General features: G+C 37.3%; 1 protein-coding gene across 4 annotated transcripts in view; it reads right to left on the reverse strand.

Moving 5' to 3' along the window:
- Positions 1-924: 924 nt before the first annotated feature.
- Positions 925-21,148, reverse strand: part of LOC127662986 (protein FAM199X-like) — a 48,036-nt gene continuing 27,812 nt past the window's right edge. For all 4 annotated transcript variants that reach the window (XM_052154349.1, XM_052154350.1, XM_052154352.1 and 1 more), the window contains 4 exons: positions 12,047-12,199; positions 9,651-9,812; positions 8,352-8,600; positions 925-5,012 (listed from right to left, as the gene is read on the reverse strand). In XM_052154349.1, coding sequence (XP_052010309.1) covers positions 4,839-5,012; positions 8,352-8,600; positions 9,651-9,812; positions 12,047-12,199 — 738 coding nt within the window. In that variant the 3' untranslated portion in view covers positions 925-4,838. The remainder of the gene's footprint in view (positions 5,013-8,351; positions 8,601-9,650; positions 9,813-12,046; positions 12,200-21,148) is intronic.

Genomic DNA, 21,148 nt, shown 5'->3' on the forward strand with positions numbered 1-21,148 from the left:
AAGATCTGTAAACTGTGTTTGTAAACTGTAATCAGATGTTTATTGTAGTTTTTGTTGAGATATTTTCCAGTGAAGTTTGAGGAAGTATGGACATAAAAAACAGCATCTAGTCCAGAGAGGTGAACCACGATTTGCTTTCAAGTCAATTGCAGGCAGGAGGACAGATGTTGCCATTCTAGAGAGCATTTGATTGGGCAAAAAATATGTATTGCAGCATGAATATTTTTTCCATAGAAACATGTTCTTCAGTTTTCCCAAAAGAGAAAGAATTCTCTAAAATGTACATTTATGCATTTGGCAGATGCTTTTATCCAAAGCGACTTACAGTGCACTTATTACAGGGACAATCCCCCCCAGAGCAACCTGGAGTTAAGTGCCTTGCTCAAGGACACAATGATGGTGGCTGTGGGGATCGAACCTACAACCTTCTGCTTAACAGTTTAGTGCTTTAGCCCACTTTTTCAAACTATGGAATAGTCTCCCTAACACTGCTCGAGGTGCAGACACTCACTCAGTTTAAGACTCACTCAGACTCATCTATTTAGTCAGGCATACACCTAATTTATCCTTCAACCCACAATTAGACTGCTTTAATTGGGTCTGCCGGAACCAGAAAACATTTCTCGTGATCTAGAACTCTGCAAAATTTGAATGGCATCTACACTAAAATTATTCTATTTGTTTCCATGTCTAAACCTCGGGACTCTACTGCTATGTTGCTTGGAACAGCACCCACTGTTGCACTTGTGTATATGGTTGAGTGACAACAAAAGGATTTGCTTTGTGTGTATCGAATCTCACCGGTTTATCTTATTAAAAGAGTTAAAACTAGCAGTGCTGACCATGCACGTCCGATCCTCGCATGGCATCACGTGACTCCTCTTGTCAGTATTTTCAAGAAATTTCACAACACAACAATGCTGCACAATGATTTTATTAAATTAAAAATAAAAACTTCAGACAGGAGAGCAGTTAAACCATAATAGTATGACTTATAAATTTACGACATCTCTGGTTCAAAGTATTTATGTAATTGTCTTGGCCTAACAAATAAACAATGGTCCTCTCTAAACAATTTGCTAAATACATTTTATCTTACTTTAAAGGCAAGCTCTGGGTTCAATGCCAGATAAGCTCAATCGACAGCATTTGTGGCATAATGCTGATAACAAAAAAAAAATATTTCGATTTGTCCCTCCTTTTCTTAAAAAAAGAAGCAAAAATCGAGGTTTCAGTGAGGCTGTTCAATGGAAGTCAGTGGGGACATTGAAAGTGAATGTGGCCAATTTTTGGAGGGTTTAAACAGAAATGTGAGGCTTATCATTTTATAAAAGCACTTACATTAATTCTTCTTTTAAAACGTATGTATTATTCAAGCTGTAAAGTTATTTAAAATATAATTTTTACAGTCGTTTTAGCATTTGTTTACATTACATCGTCATGGAAAAGGTGTAAAATTGGCTATAACTTTACACAGAAAAGGTTACACAAATTTATCACACTAACATTTTTACATGCATATCCTTTATGTCTTGTGGCAATACTTTTGAAACTGTCTGGCCCTCCTATTCAGATTTCAATGTTTATTTAAAGAAAGGGAGGGACAAGTCAAAATAAATTGATGTAGTAATCAATGTTGTCAGAAATGCTGTCGATTGAGTTTTTGTTTTTAACCCGGAATAGTCCTTTAAATGTGTTGTAAGCAATTTTGTTATGGAAAAGTATGCAAAAAATACTCCCTTAAAGATATTAATGAAATAAGTGTCCTAAGATATCTCACCGGTCTCTGTGACAGCTGTACATTTTGTAACAAACAAAATGAGTCCGCAGACATTGACGCTTTTCACCTGTCAATCATTTTGTTTGTTCTCATTTGAAGCAGATCATTGAGGCTATGATTGTATTTACATTTGCATACATTAAGATGTATGTCAGTTGATGGCGCTATTATTGCCACTGTTGAATTTGACAGCCACAGGAACAAACAATGCTCCTCTTTTGCACGGTCTCAAAATGATCTTTGTAAGGCAGGGTTTTGGAATGAGAAGGGCGTGGCTAATTCAACGGCTCAGTCACGTGAAAGCTCCAGAACACTCAAAATCGCCTTAAAATTCTTTTTTAGGAGATCAAAGGAAACAAAAATCACATTTGGTAAAATCAAATATTTTAAATGATAAAATGTGACGCATAAACATTTCTGTATACAGAGTTTATATATATATAAAACTTGCATTATATGTATAGTTTATTTATAATGCAAGGTTTACAAAAAATGAAAGTGTAGCGGTATTAGCAAACAAATCTTAACCAAAACACATAAGATGTAAAATGACAACTGTAATCTATGTATCATTCAGTGTCATTAACAAGTAGTCTCTTCCAGTTTAGTATGCAGAAATTTATTAAAATAAGCAATTTAAGCAAAGTATAACATTCCTCCAACTTAGCACACTGACAAATGCAAGCAACAAACCTTGATGTTTATTGCTATAAACACCAGCTGAAGAGAGCATATGTAATATTTTCAAGTCAAAACTCCACTTGTTTGTAGTTTTGTACCATTTGTTATTCACCTAAACGTCAGTTTCAAAACATAATTTGTATGACCTTTCAAAATCAACTAAAAGTATATATATAATGGAGATAATGACTTCAGTTGTCAGTGTTCCTTCTATGCCTGAGTTAAACATACATTTATACTTTTAGAAGCAAGAATTCTACAATAGAATTGTACTATTTATGAACAAATGATCGGGTGAATGTATAGGATGACAAACCTTTTCAAATGTACTTTTTTTTTGTTGTCCTTTTAATGCTTTTAAATACTATTTAAATCAAGATTTCAACTTAATAGTGGATTTAAAATAATATAGTAAGACACACCAACAGAGTAATGGTGCTCGAAACGATTACAATAAATTGTCAGTGCTTGTGTTCCTTTGAATTATATAGTATAATTCAAATATCACATTGAAGAATTTTTAATGCAAATCTCATTTATATTCATTAAGACACTGTCTATATTTATTAGTTTTTAAAATTAGAATTTTGCTACAGTGAGAATCTCAAACGCAAAGACCTTTGGGACATGCTGGTTTAACCAAACAGTTGTTTGGCTAGCTGGTGTACTATTAACAAGTACGGATGTAAAATGTACCCGTACATGGGTACCAAGTCAATATAACAATGCCAGTCTTTCTATGTTATTGATAGTAGCCAGTGCAGACTCAATTCTGTTTTAGCTGCAGTATGACTGTTGCTCAATTTGTATATTTGTTTGTTGAACTTTTTATTTGATTGAAAATACCACAGCACAGCATTTGTGATGATAATGTCACATTTCAAACACATTAATATCAAACATTTCAATATTTTACTAAACAATGACATGGAAACTTAAATGGAAAAGTTCGTTATAAATGCAATTATTTAAGCTTTTGGAAACTTATCAAATGTTTTATCAAAAGTTTCACAGAACTTGTCAGTTGCACTTTAGTTCTTTAAATCTTTATTAAATGGAAAGTTAATCCAAAAATACATTATTTCATTTACTCACCCTCATGTTGTTCCTAACCCGTGTGACTTTCTCCAGTGGAACACAAAAGGAGATGTTAGGCAGAATGTTAGGGATTTACAGCCTCAGTCACCATTCACTTTCATTGCATCTTTTTCCATACAATAAAAGTGAATGGTGACTGAGGCTAACGTTCAGCCAAACACATTCTTATGTTTCAGGAAGACATATGTGTTTGGAACGACAAGAACTATCCCTTTTACTTCCAGCCTATGTTGCTTTTGTAAAGATTGTATGTAGCACAATCTCTGCTTACAAGTAGGGATGCTCCGATCAGGATTTTAATAGTTGATACTGATTACAAATTACTTGTCATCTGAAATCGATAACATGGAGCGCTGCCATAATTGGTTATATGTGAGTTTTCTCCTCTCCATCACTGTTAGCTAAATTTCCCTGTTGGTAATACCATTGTTGTTGCCTAGTTTTTGCTGAGAAAAATTACTGTAATTTAGTTATTTGATATTGAAATAATACACAAATATTTTTATACTGTTTTTTTTTTATTATTTAAATAAGCCTTAAAAAAATAGGTTTACACAAAATATTCTCTATATTAGGACAGGTAGCCTATCCTAATATATAGCATTATAATTTTAGAGTATCTTAATATTGTATTTAAAATATGCTCCCTGCTCTTTCATTTTGTTGGATGTTGGAATAATTGTTCCTCTTTCACCTATTCCTTCTGGAGCTTAATGAGGAGAAAACAGGCTCTCTCGTGATGCAAGAGATGAAAGGAAAATGGAGAAAGATTGCATGTTTGCATGTTAATGCCTTTTACTCTGGATTTATTTGAAAAAGATTGAAACCCATGTCATTATTAACCCATATGGTGATCTGCCTACCACAAGCAGAAACGGCGAAGCTGCTGCCGCTAACAACGTATGCTGTGCACCAGTTTTTATATCTGCCACACCTCTCACACGGCATCAATTGTAACTGTTGAATTAAGATTGTTGTCTTACAACATTTGGGCTGTATTACCCAGAGTCCCATACTGATGTGGCCGACCGATTGGAGCATCCATACTTACAAGTCAATCCTACTTTATCAATAAAATGAACAAAAAAAATTACATTTGGGTCAGACTGCATTTTGGCCTGATATCTTTTGTCAGACAGTTGATATGGCTGTGGAGAGACTTAGCTTGGTCAATCTATCTAAAGATGTGTTCGTAATGTAAAGCTGCTGATGGCAGAGAGATGTGTGACTGATGCTGTATGGAAGAGGCTTAGAAGGAACACTGAATCATTCACTCTTGTCACATCAAAACATCAACATCATCGCAGTGGTTTTCCTCCTCTGTGACTTTGAGCGACATCACCTCTTCATTGAGGAAGAGCCCGCTCAATCTCTCCTTACGCGCTTGTCTCTGCTCTTTTAGCTGTCGCTTACGTAACACCTTTTGCTGCATCTTCCTCTGCTTGGAGCGTTTCTGCAAAAACATCAAGATAGTACAGCAAAGACGTCATAAAAAGAATTTATTTACATGATCAAGATTTTAGAGTATTGGTGAGGAATTGAGAAATTGATAATATTCAATATATATCTTGATAATTGTGTATTCACTCTGAACCTAAACACAATGCATAATGTTATTTAATTGCTTTATATGTGCCCATATTTTGTGAATTAACTGACACTTTTTTTTGGAACACACCTGAATATTATAATACATTTTCGTTATTATTCAGAAAAACAAGTGGTGAAAGTTGACTTTTTTGTTCAGAGATCTTCACATTTTCTCTCTTAAAAGCAGACCCTCTTCTGTTGGTTTGCATGTCTTCAACAAGGACAGAATACAAACAGAGTAGAATTAAATATGAATCAAAATATTTACAATTTGCTTTAGAAGCACAGACCAGAAGGGCTCTGCACAGAAGCCATTACACATCTTCAGCTCTCTTCCAACACCTTAACACAACACGTAAACACAGCGCTCCCCAGTGGACCCAATTGTAACTGCTATGTTTGGTGAGAGATTCAGAGGGAACTGTGTAATTCAGCACTGCTCACGGCTGGGAAATTAATTTGCAATCTTGGAGTAGTGTTTTTAATCCTTGAACAGCTGGTGCAGAATGAGTACTCCATTACCCATGCACATCCCATTATCATATAATACCGAATTATTATTGTGGGACCCTGGTTTATTATAATATAATACTGAATAATTATTACTATTAGCTCCTGTGCACAAGATGGTGCCTGTGAGGTTTTGTGATACGAGTGTGTGCATGCTTCTGTTTGTATGGCCCATTGTACAAAGGGTCCTCTGTTTGTTCCTGGCAGGCAGTAGATGCCCTAACCCCACCCCCACTCTTATCCTAACCATATGAAACCTGTAAGGTTATGTACCCTGCCAACAACAACCTGAGGCACCTTTCTACCATCATCGGTTGTACGAGTGCTCATTGAACCAGAGTGAGATCACGTGGTGTGAGCATGGCTCAGGGTTTGGCGATGTACTTACTGGTAGACATGATAAACCAGTAGACATTTGGCAACTGGTATATACATTGGATTATCGTCTGTATCGCGGTTACGCAAAACTGGCACCGCATGGCAAGAAATGAACACCTCATTCTATTCACGTAACTCATAAGCGGTGCACATTCTGTAGGAGAAATGGAGGAAGATGGAGTGGCTTTATGCAAGACTGAGATCATTTTTTGCCATCCGCCCAAGCTAAATTTCTGTCTGCCAGAGCAAATTCATTTCATCTCACATTCTGAATATACTTCTCATCAGACACACACAGCTGTGTTTCGTGTGATTTTCACGCACGCTATCTCTGAAGCACGAATGTGTGCGCGAGTATAGCAGGCTTCAAGATTGGGCTCCACAGACACTTGCGCTATACTCGATCTGGTTTCTCTCTATCGCGGAACAAACTTCAAACTTGCGTGACCCATTTGAATACTACAGAGTTTTGAGAGGTTTTATTTGTACCTTAAAGTGCTACCGAGGAAGTAAAACATCTCAAACGGAGAGAGAGCCTGACATTCTAGCCAACACTGATGAGGAAAACAGCTAAAACAATGTGTCGTGCACCAACAATTACAGTCTGTCTCATCTGTCATGGAGATTTTTTAAACTACACATTTACACACCCATAATAAAATTCAGTTAGAATGATGCCGGAACAAACCGGCTTTGCTTTCAGGTATTCAAATATTGTCACCAGAGATGACTTTACCCATTAAGAGCCTAATTAAGTGTTTTATAACAACATCAGACTGAAATGTGAAGTTTAACATAGTGGTAAGGTTGATTACCACCAGTTGTATTGTTTGATTTTTTTACTTGGACTGTGTTTGTTCCAAGTTCCATGAAAATAAAAAAATAATATAAGAGGAAGTAGTTTTCATTTATCATGTATTTATTTAAATGACTGGATTTTCTTTTTCCTCAAAAATAGGCATTACAATACAGTAATTTAATATTTTTCTTGAAAATTGTACCTATACCGTGAGATTTCGTTCTCGTGATATAATATTTTGCTCATATCGCCCACTCCTAGCATGGCTTTAATGTTGCTATGAGGTGCACAAGATGATGACTGCGAGCTAATGTGATACGAGTGTGTACATGCTTGTTTCCGCTCATATGAGCGCTCATTGAACAGGGCTTTATTGTTGATGTGAGGGAAGACTTCAAGAGGAGACTTTTCAGAGACATGCTAAAACCAGCATGAGTGTGTTTACAAAGAAAGAGAGGAGAGTGGTCTATCAGTTACAGGAGATGACATCCTTTTTAAATTGTTGCGTACCTCTGCCAGCAGTGATGAGCTGATTAAATGGTATGGAGTAAATATTGTAAAGTGTAACCCACAATTTCAACACTAAGGTTCTACACGTAAACATTTGTAACTGGAATTGCTAACGTAAAATAACAATTAACAATGCTTTTACAGCATGTTTTAATCTTAGTTAAATTTGTTAAAAAAAAATTATACAATTCATATTAACACTTTTTATTGATTCACACACTTAAACAGAAAAGTAAAAGATATATTCATAGAATCAACTAGAACCCCCATTATTCCTTTTCCCCCTCCCAATCCCCAACACCACCCTGACCCTCAACAAATATCCCTGTAGTCACACTCACACAGAAGAAACGATGTATATAAAAATAATAAATCACACACATTTAAAATTGCACATCTCTCTCCACTCCACAAACAAGTGTAAGCCAATAAAGTATTTTAGGAGCAATAAATTAGTAGACACTTGCCATTTTGTTTTCCTTTAAACAGATCCACATGAATGTATGTTCATCTCAGGTTGTTTATAATGTACCAATTTCATAGCACAGTAATGTACTGTATATAATTTGTTTAGTGTGTAAAACTCTCCAAATAAGCGATATAAATAAGATATTGCATATTTCTGCAAATTATTTTCATGTTTAATAAAGTATTTCATCATTATTAAATCCTCGTTTTGCATTTTGCTATTACAGTGTTATTGTTTACAGTGCATAGACCTACTATTGTAGTATTATGTTTCACTCGCATTCTCCATTGAGTCAGTAGATTGTAACAAAGAAAATAAGTCTTCAATTGAACTCATCAGCCATTTCGCAAGTTTCACCTCTTAAACTGATATACAATACAAAAATGTATTTGTGTTGTGTAGTGAAAATCCATATTAAAATATAAGAGTGTTGTTTATCTTCCTCAAAGTAATATCTGTCATAAATGTTTAAGCAAATAATATGATATCAAATTGTCACTTTCATGTCTTGTCATGTCATTTCATTTCAAGAGTACCTTAGAGTCTCGTATGCGCTCTGCAGCAGTGGCTAGGTTTCCATCGCTGTGTGCACGGCTGATATTGGTGGAGGAGTTTGATACGGTAGATCCAGTGCTGCTGCTAGAGCTGCTCACCATGCTGGTGTTACTGCTGCTGTGAGCACTCACACCGCTAGTGCTGCCGCTGCTCGCCACACTCCACTTCCGACCATCACGTGCCATGGTCGCCCGCTGCCGTGGACTGTGCTCACGGATGTAGCTCCTTACCTACAACAAACAAGAGTTTTACTAACTACAACATAGCTAAAGTCTCAAAAACTGCTACATTTGCGGTCTAATTTTGTACTTGTACACATCTATTCTGTCTGTAGTCCACACAGAAATAACCCACCATAACAGCCACTGAATGTGATTTTCAAAAATGTCCAAATGGACGGTCATTTTCTTTTAAAGTCACGTAACCCACAAACACAGTAAACTAAACTTTCATGACAATCAAGTTTGTAATACTTATCAATAGTTTAAAATGCTTAAAAAGCAGAACAAAATAGCACTGCGAGATACCCAGATAAATTGACCCATTGCTAAGCTTTAGCAACTGTTGCCGTCCACCATTTCTCTGACAAGAGTTTGCTTTTTTCTAACGAGTCTATGGGCAAAAAAACCCCAATCCACTGTTATTTAACCATTTATTTTACAAAAAACATTTCATGTCACTCTTCATTCCAGCCCAAGAAAGAATATTATCTATTAAATTATTTATTGAAAACCTCTATGAAACCCCCAAATGTGTCTGTGATTAAACTAGTTTAAAATCATATTAAACAGCCATACTATTCTAAACAGCATTGGGTTGCAGTGGTAAAATCCCCCAAAAAATGTTGGACCCAGTTTACACCTGTCTTTAGCATCTTCCTACTACAAACGGATCACCCAAAATGCACCTTAATATCAGGTGTAAACGGGACCTTAGTTGAATTACACAACAGCTAAAATATAGTTGCATCATACAAAGACTCAAATGAACAAGTTTGTATAAAAAAGTCAAAAATGAGGTTGAACAGTTTCCCAAGTCAGGATTTTACATTTTTAATTTGCACATTATAGAAATTGCACTAATCCATAACAAGAAAATCTGCATCAGAAATTTCAATGACTAGCTTAATACATTCCAAGATATGTAAAAAAATAAATAAAAAATACATATTTAAAAACATTTAAATCGATTTGCAATGTGTACATTTATATTGTAAATGTAAATTACATTTGATGAGTAATTAAGTTTAGGATAATAGGTTAATGAGTTAAAGTTATTACCTGTTTGAGTTTTTCATCTGTGAGGCAGTTCAGTTCAATGATGAACTCACAGTCTGTTGGCAATATCTGTGCACTCGGATCAATTATCTTTATAATATCAAGCTGCTCCCGAAGACCCATCTCTGTGCTGACTTTTCGACTCAAATACTCAATATATTCTACCTGCAAAAGAACAACCAATGAATTTAGCTCACACAGACAACTGAAAGTTTACATAGATGACACAGCATACTATCAGTAAAAACAATGATCTTCTGTCCTATATTTCTTCATTCAGACCACTGGGGAAATTCCTTCCATTTAATTGACCTTTTCGGTAACACTTTATTTGACTGTGTCCCTGTTACAGTGTAATTACCCAAGTACAGAGTACTAAATACTAAATTACAATGTGTAAGTACATGCTGTTCAATAACTTAATTACATATTAAGTACATGTTTAATGTTATTACATTATTTAGTACTCTGTACTTGGGTAATTACACTGTAACAGGGACACAGTAAAATAAAAGCGTTTCCAATTTTTTTTACTTAATAAAAACTTTTAGAATAACAATGTAAGTGAAATGCTAAATGAAATGATTATCATACAAAGAAATTGGTATGTCCACCTGTTTTAATGACTGCATGAACTGGCATGGACAAAACTTGGTCCATATTATCCCAGCATGATTTTACAATGTCCAAAGAGCATCTTGTGTGCTTAAAATGGAAGCAGGAACTTCTGACTTTTTGTTTAAAAGAGTTAGCAAAGTCAATGTAACAATTTAATCATACTTGATCATTAACCAACAAATAGCAAAAAATAATAAATATTTCTTCATTTTAAATCATAACAAGTTTGGGAAATTATGTTTTTGCCTTATTCTACATGACTTTCTTTTTTTTTTTAACCAAACATTTTAATTTTTCTAATTCAAATACATAACTCACAATATACTGTACACTGATGAGTCAAAACATTATGACCATCTGCCTAATATGCTGTTGGTCCTCTGCGTGCCGCCAAAACTGTGCAAATCCACCAAGGCATGGACGCTAAAAGACACCTTATGGTGTCCTGCGGCATCTGGACAGACATTAACAGCAGATCCTTCAAGTCCCGTAAATTGCGAGGTGAAGCCACTGTGGATTGAACTTGTTGGTCCAATTGGATTGAGATCTGGAGAAATTGGAGGCCAGGGCAACACCTTGAACTCATGTTCCTTAAACCATTCCCGAACAATGTGTGCAGTGTGCATTTTCCTGTTAAAAGAGACCACTGCCATCAGGGAATACCATTGCCATGAAGGGGTGTACTTGGTCTGCAACGATGTTTAGGTAGGTGGCACGTGTAAAATTGACATCCACATGAATGGCTGGACCCAGGGTTTTCCAGCAGAACATTGGCCAAAGAATCACACTCCCTCCACCGGCTTGTCGTCTTCCCACAGTGCATCCTGGTGCCATCCCTCCCCAGATAAACGGTGCACACATACACGGCAATCCAAGTGATGTAAAAGAAAATGCCAGACAAGGCAGGTTTTCACTGCTCCAAGGTCCAGTTCTGACATTGCGTGCCCATTGTAGGCACTTTTGATGGTGGACAGAGGTCATCATGGGCAATCTGACTGGTCTGCGGCTGCGCAGCCCCAATCGCAGCAGGGTGCGATGCACTGTGTTGTGACACATTCCTCCCATAACATCATTAACATTTTCTGTGACTTGTGCCATAGTCTTCTGTCAAGAAAGGGTAGCATGCCCTCATGCATCGATGAGCCTTGAGCACCCAACACCCTGTCGCTGGTTCGTCCCTCCTCGAACCACTGTCGGTAGATACTCACCACTGCTGACTTGGAGCACCATGCAAGACTTGCTGTTTCAGAGATGCTATTACCAAGTCATCTAGCCATAACAATTTGGCCCTTGTCAAAGTCACTCAGGTCTTTACTCCTGCCCATTTCTCCTGCATTCAACACAATGTCTATGAGAACTGATTGTTTGTCTACCATTCTAATCTACCCAGACCTTGACACGTGGCCTTGTTAGGAGAACATCAACGTTATTCGCTTCACCTGTGAGTGGTAATAATGTTTTGGCTCATCTGTGTATTTGAAACTGAACAAGCATGCAAAGATTTCTTTAAGTGCACCAAAAAGAATATCCAGTTCTCTTTGCATTAACACTTTCATGCCCTTGAAAGTAAACTTCAAGAGACCAATCTCTTCTTGGTCAACTTCAGTTGTGACCGGGTCTTTTCTTTCACACAGTTGTTTTTTGGAACTAAGTGTAGGCTGACCCAAAATGTATTTATTTTATTTTTTTTCAATGTGGTCTCAGACATTTGGACCCCACTGTATATCACAACAAATACTAGTTGTAAGAGAGGAAGTTAATAGATAATAATAATAATAAACCTGTTCATCATTAGTCATGGCACTCCAGGGTAGCTCATCCAGATTCCGGTGCAGTTTGTTTTTTCTTTTGGAAACAAGGCCGGGAGAACTGGGTACACTCGGTATGATGTCAGACAACACATCACTGCCACTGGCTATGTCACTGCCTGGTAACTACAATCACACACACATTTCAGTTATGTGAAATTGTCAATATTTAACATAGTTTGTCAAATCTACTCTGCAAAAACTAAAACTCAGCAAAAAATTTAATTATCTGGAAATCCGGGCCCATGTTCACAGAACATCTTAAGACTAAAAGTAGTACCAAACGCAGAACTTTAGGAGCAATTTAGGGGCATGTCACTCCTAATTTTTTTACAAACATTTTATTCAAAAAAATAATGAAGCATTTTAATGCAAAAAGAAGCTCCTAAACCAATGACAGCTCAGAAGTCATCCTGAGGACTTCTAAATCCCTAAAGCCCCATAAACACAACACATGCCACATATAAAGAATGTTTTATTGTTGTCATACGATCTTAATATTTTATGTCCATTTTATATCTCTTAAAATGACATGGTATGTCTTTAAGAGCTGTGCAATCACCTGTCAAGGAAGGAAGTGAACATGACACGTTAGGGAGACGAAGTGGTATCACCTATCCCTAGGATATGCTTGGACTCTGAAGTACTTCTGTGGATTATACCCTGTGGAGTGGTGGTGGTGTAGTGGTCTAAGCACATAACTGGTAATCTGATAATCAGAAGGACGCTGGTTCGAGCCCCACAGCCACCACCATTGCGTCCTTGAGCAAGGCACTTAACTCCAGGTTGCTCCAGGGGGATTGTCCCTGTAATAAGTGTTCTGTAAGTCGCTTTGGATAAAAGCGTCTGCCAAATGCATAAATGTAAATACACTGGTGAGCTAACTTTGGGACTTCAGACACTAAACACAAAAGACTGTGTATATATATATATATATATATATATGTGTGTGTTCATTTTAACAGTCTGTGGATATGTTTTAATATTGTGAAGTGTTTGTTGTCTGTTGTTTATGCTTTTGTAAATACACCTTCAACTGGTATTTCTCTTTTGTCTCTTTTCTTTTCACATAAGCACACTCCTCATTTTAGTTTGTGTAACCCGGTCAAGAGAACGATCTTTACAAATGAACATTCTGCAGGGAGAGTGTTTTAAAATGAACTGCAGCAGTGCTCAATGCATTCGATCATTAGCAAGATTAACAAACTATCAATGTACCATTTTCCTTTCCACGCATAATTTTTTATTATTTCCATGAACGGTGGTTACAAGCAAATCATATAGAACAGTGAAATCACTCAGAAACTTTCCTTTCTCCTCTGTCTTGCCTGCACTCGACACCATTTCCTCCAAGGAAACAGATAACGTGAGCTCCACTGAACACAGTCTTCACTATTGGTTGTGGCTCCCGAAAGGCACTCTTTATTTGCATAAGGTAAATATTTTTCAACTTTATCATGTCGTTCACCACGCCCACATCTAATTGCCAGTGGTCGCCAGCTCTCATTGAAAATGAATGGGATAATTTTGCTGCATGTGTGGGGGCTTAAGAGTGACTCACAAATGATCTGAAGCATGCCTGCTGTCATTAATCCACATTCAAAACAATATATTTGAATATTATTATTATCGCATGAATTGCAACTGACACAATGTATTTCAATAATATAACATTATTAATATTATAATATTGACATTGGCCTTTCAATAAAGATATTGCCTGAATCGCAAGGGTGTTCCTCTTCCATGAATCTAAACAACTCATTTACACAGGTGACAAAGGTTTACAACTCTGCGCTCCCTGGCCACATGCAAATTGAAACCATGTAGTGCGGATGAATAAGGAATTTCTGTCATTCGTCAGCAGAATCATCTATCAAACTATTTCTGCTCTCCAGACCGCACATTGTCTGACAATTCAGTCTAACCCTGCGTAGATGGGAACATGATGGTTTCATTGCACCACCAGTTAAGATGCTGGTGTGTGTGTGGCTTGCTGTCCACTACCTAGCTTGTTTTTCAGATTTTTAAGTCTCTTGTATTTCAGAATGATTCGGTTTCTCAGCATCTTCTGCACATTTGAGTTCTTCCCAACAGTGGCTATATATGAGGTCCAGATTTTAACAATAGAGGGAATAATACACAACTATTACTAAAGGTGCAAACAATTATTGATGCTCAAGTAGGCAACATAGATACACTTTTTTTAATGTACAAATTCAATGTAGCCTATCCTATCCATATGATGTCATATTGCATGTGTAATTATGAAATGACTAGTCATGTAGGATAGAGGTCGGCCGATGTCAGCATTTTTTAACATAATCGGCATCGGCCAATATCCAAGTATATCAAGCCGATTATTAGACAGGCGCCTCTGTGGGCAGCCTAGTGTTGTTTTGGAACACGTATCCGACGCATGCTGCCCCTAGAGTCATTTTCCAGTGAGCAGACCACATCCAGTGCCTAAGGAAGGAGCTAAGCTCCTTGGAGAAAATGGTAAGGATTACATTTGTATAACTTATTTATATTTAATTAAAAACTATTGATATGTTACTGCCAACTTCGAGAAAAAACGCGACATGACGTTCAGCTACTTTGGATATTGATAGCGTAGTTGAAGTTGCATTAGCACAGCAGAAGGGTTGCTATCATGTCACAATAAGCAAGCAAGAATTTTGCAATTACAGACAGTGAATCTGAGACTTTTATTTGTTCTGTTTGTGTGTCTTATATTTGAGAGGGTTGTCACTCAATGCAGAGAAATAAGTAATAAAAAAGATACCAACATACTATAGGCTAGTGAAGGACTGGCTTTGGTAAGTTCGGACGTTATCGGTTCTGCTGTCGGTACTGGAGAAATTAAGAAAATACATTTATTATTGCTATAAAGAGAAAGTTATTTTATCTCGCCAGCCATTTCTATGTATAATAATATGAAACCATTTGTCTGTGATGCAATTTAGCTATTCGCAGTCGGAGAGAGAGAGATCTCGCGCACAGCGAGCACAACAAGAGCCCTGCATAATGAGTGACGACGGAGGACAGAACTAAACATTTAAACGTAGCCTGGTTTAGATCTGTGATTATTAGTCTGATTTTATTTTAGATTTCGCCTTCCAAAGATTATAAAAAGAATATTTATACATAAGCCGCATTCTGTCTAGCACAACTTCCTTCCCTTCACAGCGAGCGGTGCACTGACATTTCTCCCTAAAACTCAAACTTAACGTCAGAATCAGCACAATCGGTGATTGTTGTAAAATGCAGTCTAGCTACTGTTGCTAAATTGCGGGACGCGTTTAATAATAAAAAGAGCGCAAGAGATACCGCTCCCAAGGCGGCACACCGCAACGAGACAAGCAAAGTATAGGCTACTTTGGGTTTCATGTGCGCGTCTAAACGATCAACTATACACAAAAATATGTCAAAACGACCGGCTTGGAGATTCACTTAAACACAGTTTATGTCTTAAATGGATGTAGTTATGGAAATAGTTGGGAGAAAATATGCTGCATCAGGAGCCTATTAGACTCGGTCTTAAAGGGGAAGCATCCTAATAAATATGCTGACGATTGAGACATTACTGCGAATCAAACAACAAAAGGCAAAGAGAAAATCACTTACAGCTCTTGAATGAATAACTTCTGCACTAATAAGCATTAATCTATCTATGATAAACTATGCAGTGTTATTTTACAATTGATTACTTTATTAGATTTCTTTTTAGACCACACCTGAACAGTAATGTTAGTAGACCTTCCTGAAATTAAATCACTGTGCCTATATAACATTTATCTTTGTGTAATTGTTTATCTTTTGTTTATCTTTGTTTAATATATATATATATATATATATATATATATATATATATATATATATAACAAAAGAACCGTTAAGAATACCGTTGAAGTACCGGATCGATTAGCAATATCGGTAAGAGTAGTAATACCATTAAAACTTAACGATACCCATCCCTAGTTATGCCTGTGCTTCTCTTGGATGCTCTGAATATTGGATTACGTGTCTGGATTGCCCCTTAATTAAAGCTGCATTTGGATCTCAACCTTCGTGTCTCGGAGCAGTTCGTAACACCTGCTTTGTTTATTTAATATATTTGTTATACATTATTTATACAATATGTTTTTACATTATACATTTTTAATTTAAGTGTACAAGTGCAGATTGGTCAAGTGTTCAATAAATGTATTTGTTGAGAAATTTTGTCTATCTTAAGTAATTATTTGTTTCAAATAAAAGGTTCAAATAAGAGGTTAAAAACAAGCACATATCGGCCAAATTAAATTGGCAGCATTAATCGGCCATCGGCCGACCCAGATTTCAAAAGATCGGCATCGGCCTGAAAAAAAAAAACAATCAGTCGACCTCTAATGTAGGATACACATTTTAACACAAAATTCAAAATACAACCCCCACGAATGAACATATATTTGCTTGTACAATGTAAAAAGTGCAGTGAAGCTGTCTAAATGTGATGTTGTCTGATTTACCTCCATGCTTGTGGAGAAATGAACATAACAGAAAAATACTCGCTTACATATTCACCTGCTGCACGAAGAAATGGATCAGCTTCTTTCAGCTTGTTGTTGAAAACACATTTTATATTGGTGCATTTCTACTTGTGCTGACTGACAGGATGACAAAGAGTGTGTGCCAAATGTATGACGTCATTGCCATGTTATCCAGATACATTTCAGCAGATTTGCAGAAAGACAAGGGAAAAAAGTATAGCCATATCAGCTTTGAAATTGGACAAATGATTAATCCAAACAAATTGATTAATTTCAGATTATTTTACTCTGGATAGGGGCATAAGCTTTAATTTTACACAGATGACGTTTTATTATTCGTCTTTATTATACCCTACTAGATCTATGCCTTGCCTCCACAGAATCATTCATTCCTTTTCTAAATTCTCAGGGTAAAAGGTTCATTTGTGTAAATCTTAAGCTTTGGCCCTGACAGTGTACTGCCCAGTAACAGCTTTCCAGCTAGCCCCCTTCCAGTGGCCCAAACAGGACATTAAGTATTTGGACATTTTATTCCCAGCAAATTTGTCTGATTTACTTAGTTAATTTTGAACCCTTAATATCAATGTTTGAGCGATGTGAACAGGTGTGCTTCTAAGATTGGGAAAGTTCATATTATTAAATGAATTGTATCCCAAAATGTAACTACCTCTCTCCCTGTAGTTGTCTCCCTCTCTTATTTCAAGCAATTTGATAGCATAGAGATCAAACCTACCAGATTACACTTCAGTAAATTACATAGGCCGACTGACAAAGATTTTGTTTTATTATTATGCATTCGGTCTCAGATATTTGGCTCACTGGTCACTTCCACCTGAGAGACCCCCTCTGGAAAGTGGTGGCTCAGTGGTTAAGGCTCTGGGTTACTGACTAAAAGGTCAGGGGTTCAAGCCCCAACACTGCCAAGGCCCTTGAGCAAGGCCCTTGACCCTAACTGCCCCAGGGGCGCTGTTTCATGGCTGACCCTGCGCTCTGACCCCAGCTTAGTTGGGATATGCGAAAACAACTGCATTTCATTGGCTCTGTACCTGTACTCTGCACAATGACAATTAAGTTGAATATATATATGTGTGTGTGTGTGTGTGTGTGTGTGTGTGTGTGTGTGTGTGTGTGTGTGTGTGTGTGTGTGTGTTAAGTTACACCCCGTTATCTCGCATATGCACTCGAATGGACAAAAGTGTCCAGTGTGTTTAATTCTGACATTTATTTAAATGTTGCGTCAAGCATATGGCTGAACCCTAAATATGTATTAATAAGTCCCCTTTCTGCTGGTCATGAGTGGATTGTGAGGGGGGTTACCCCCTCTGTGACCTATGTGAGTTGGAGGACGGAGGGAGCTTTAACTTCTATCAAGAGATTATGGGATACCATTTTTTACTTGGTATTGGAGGAGGGAGTGTGGGCTAGGATTCTAAAAAACATAAAGTCTGCATCTAGAGATGCAAGGAAGCGCCTTTTACAAGATTTTACATAGATTCTATTGGACCCCCTCTAGATTGTATAGGCTTGGTCTTAAAGACACAACTCATGTTTTTGATGGCGTGTTAAGATACAAGAATTTTGGTTGAAGGTTCAAAGTTTTATGTGTGACGTATTGTTTAGTAAAATTTTAATTTATTTTAGGCAATGGGGCAGTCATCAATATAGGGGATAAATTATAAAAAAATTGGGTCCTGACCAGTGTTACGATGGGCAGACAGATTGTTTTAAGGGGATGGAATTCGGCTGGAGCGCCCTAATTTCGGGAGTGGTGCGCGGAGATGGGGAGGGTGGCAGTTTTCGAGGAGTCATGTAGGAGGCTGGGGATCTGGGATTCGTTTGATGGGAAATGGGGCAATTATTTTTCATTTCTGGGGGACTCGGGGAGGGGGCTGTGGAGAGAGAAGCATAGTTTTAAATGTGTATGATTATTATATTTATTTACAGTGCATCCAGAAAGCATTCACAGCGCTTCACTATTTCCACATTTTGTTATGTTACAGCCTTATTCCAAAGCGGATTCAATTATTTATTTTCCACAAAATTCTACAAACAACACCCCATAATGCAACATGAAAGAAGTTTGTTTGAAATCTATGCAAATTTATATTAAAAAAAATTAAATGAAAAAATAAATAAATAAATACATAAAATCACATGTACATAAGTATTCACAGCCTTTACCATGACACTCAAAATTGAGCTCAGGTGCATCCTGTTTCCACTGATCATCCTTGAGATGTTTCTACAACTTGATTGGAGCCCACCTGTGATAAATTCAGTTGATTGGACATGATTTGGAAAGGCACACACCTGTCTATATAAGGTCCCACAGTTAACAGTGCATGTCAGAGCACAAACCAAGCCATGAAGTCCAAGGAATTGTATGTAGACCTCTGAGACAGGATTGTAATGAGGCACAGATCTGGGGAAGGGTACAGAAACATTTCTGCAGCATTGAAGGTCCCAATGAGCACAGTGGCCTCCATCACCCATAAATGGAAGTTTGGAACCACCAGGACTCTTCTTAGAGCTGGCCGCCTGACGAAACAGAGCGATCAGGGGAGAAGGGCCTTAGTCAGGGAGGTGACCAAGAACCCGATGGAAACTTCCAGAAGAACAACCATCTCTGCAGCACTCCACCAATCAGGCCTGTATGGTAGAGTGGCCAGACTGAAGCCACTCCTCAGTAAAAGGCACATGACAGCGCGCCTGGAGTTTGCCAAAAGGCACCTGAAGGACTCTCAAACCATGAGAAACAAAATTCTCTGGTCTGATGAAACAAAGATTGAACTCTTTAGCCTGAATTATCTTATCACCTCTTATCACCTGGCCAATACCATCTCTACACTGAAGCATGGTGGTGGCAGCATCATGCTGTGGGGATGTTTTTCAGTGGCAGGAACTGGGAGACTAGTCAGGATCGAGGGAAAGATGAATGCAACAATGTACAGAGACATCCTTGATGAAAACCTGCTCCAGAGCGCTCTGGACCTGAGACTGGGGCAAAGGTTCATCTTCCAAACAGGACAATGACCCTAATCACACAGCCAAGATAACGAAGGAGTGGCTACGGGTCAACTCTGTGAATGTCCTTGAGTGGCCCAGCCAGAGCCCAGACTTGAACCCGATTGAACATCTCTGGAGAGATCTGAAAATGGAGACTCCCCATCCAACCTGATGGAGCTTGGGAGGTCCTGCAAAAAAGGGAGAAACTGCCCAAAAATAGGTGTGCCAAGCTTGAAGCATCATAAACAAAAAGACTTGAGGCTGTAATTGGTGCCAAAGGTGCTTCAATAAAGTATTGTGCAAAGGCTGTGAATACTTATGTACAAGTGATTTTTTTCGTTTTTTATTTTGTATAAATTGGCAAAGATTTCAAACAAACTTCTTTCACGTTGTCATTATGGGGTATTGTTTATAGAAATTTGAGGAAAATAGTTAATCAATTTTGGAATAAGGCTGTAACATAACAAAATGTGGAAAAAGTGAAGCGCTGTGAATACTTTCCGGATGCACTGTATATACGTTTTTTTGTGTAAACTTTTATGTGACTACAGGGGTGTTCATTGAGGGTCAGGGTGGGGTTGGTGATAGGGGAGGGTTAACCTGTTGATAACACATCCCCTTTTTGAGCACAAACCATGAAAATGACATACCTAAACTTAAATGGTTGACCCTTTGGAGTATGGACACCATTATAGTATCTTTTGAAAGAAGACACTTCTGGGCTTTATTTCCCAAGTTTCAGAATTAATATATGTGGCTATTTTTGAAAGTTAGAGAAGCTGAACTTTATAGTAATGGACATATTTTGTGCTGAACATGTTTTTATAATAAATAAAAAAAACTATAATAAATGTACCAAGACAACCCAGAAATACAATGTAAATCCACAAGTCTAACAAGTCAAATTTGAAGATGATCTAACAAAAAATGAGGTTCCTGCAAACTTTTTTTCTCTGTAAAATTGCTGGAAGCAGAGTAAAATGAAGGCTCCGCCTTTCATGACGACACAAAATCTGACTGCACTGCTTGGCTATTATGAATAAAACTATGCCCCATTTTTAAAAATAGACTTTGGAGACGGGTTCGTTTTGTTTACGAGACTCTAATATATAAGATAATATACAGTTTTACAACATGAATGTTGCTCAGATTGCATAGTTTGTTGAAGAATAATGATGAAGGGTAATTCTTTCAGGCGAGATCTCATGTAAACAATGGAGAATATATCAATATTTATCAGATTTATCACTTTTATGGACAAATAAAGTGTTATTGGATGTTTTTCAATGAACGCTTGTCATGGACAATTGACCCAAGTGTGTTGAACTCGATTCATCTGGCGATCGCCATTTCATAACAAATGTATGAAGTCCCGTTTTGATATTGCATGTTTTCATTTGTACTCCTGGTACAAATAATCAAATTGCGGTTTCTGGGGCATTACTATCGTGAAACAGAGATCGATTTCAATGTTGAACCCTTAGACCTTTGAAAAGATGTATAATTTGTTAACATTAATGACATTTTATACGTAAGC

The sequence above is a fragment of the Xyrauchen texanus genome, chromosome 23 (assembly GCF_025860055.1).
Source record: "Xyrauchen texanus isolate HMW12.3.18 chromosome 23, RBS_HiC_50CHRs, whole genome shotgun sequence".
Taxonomy (NCBI): domain Eukaryota; kingdom Metazoa; phylum Chordata; class Actinopteri; order Cypriniformes; family Catostomidae; genus Xyrauchen; species Xyrauchen texanus.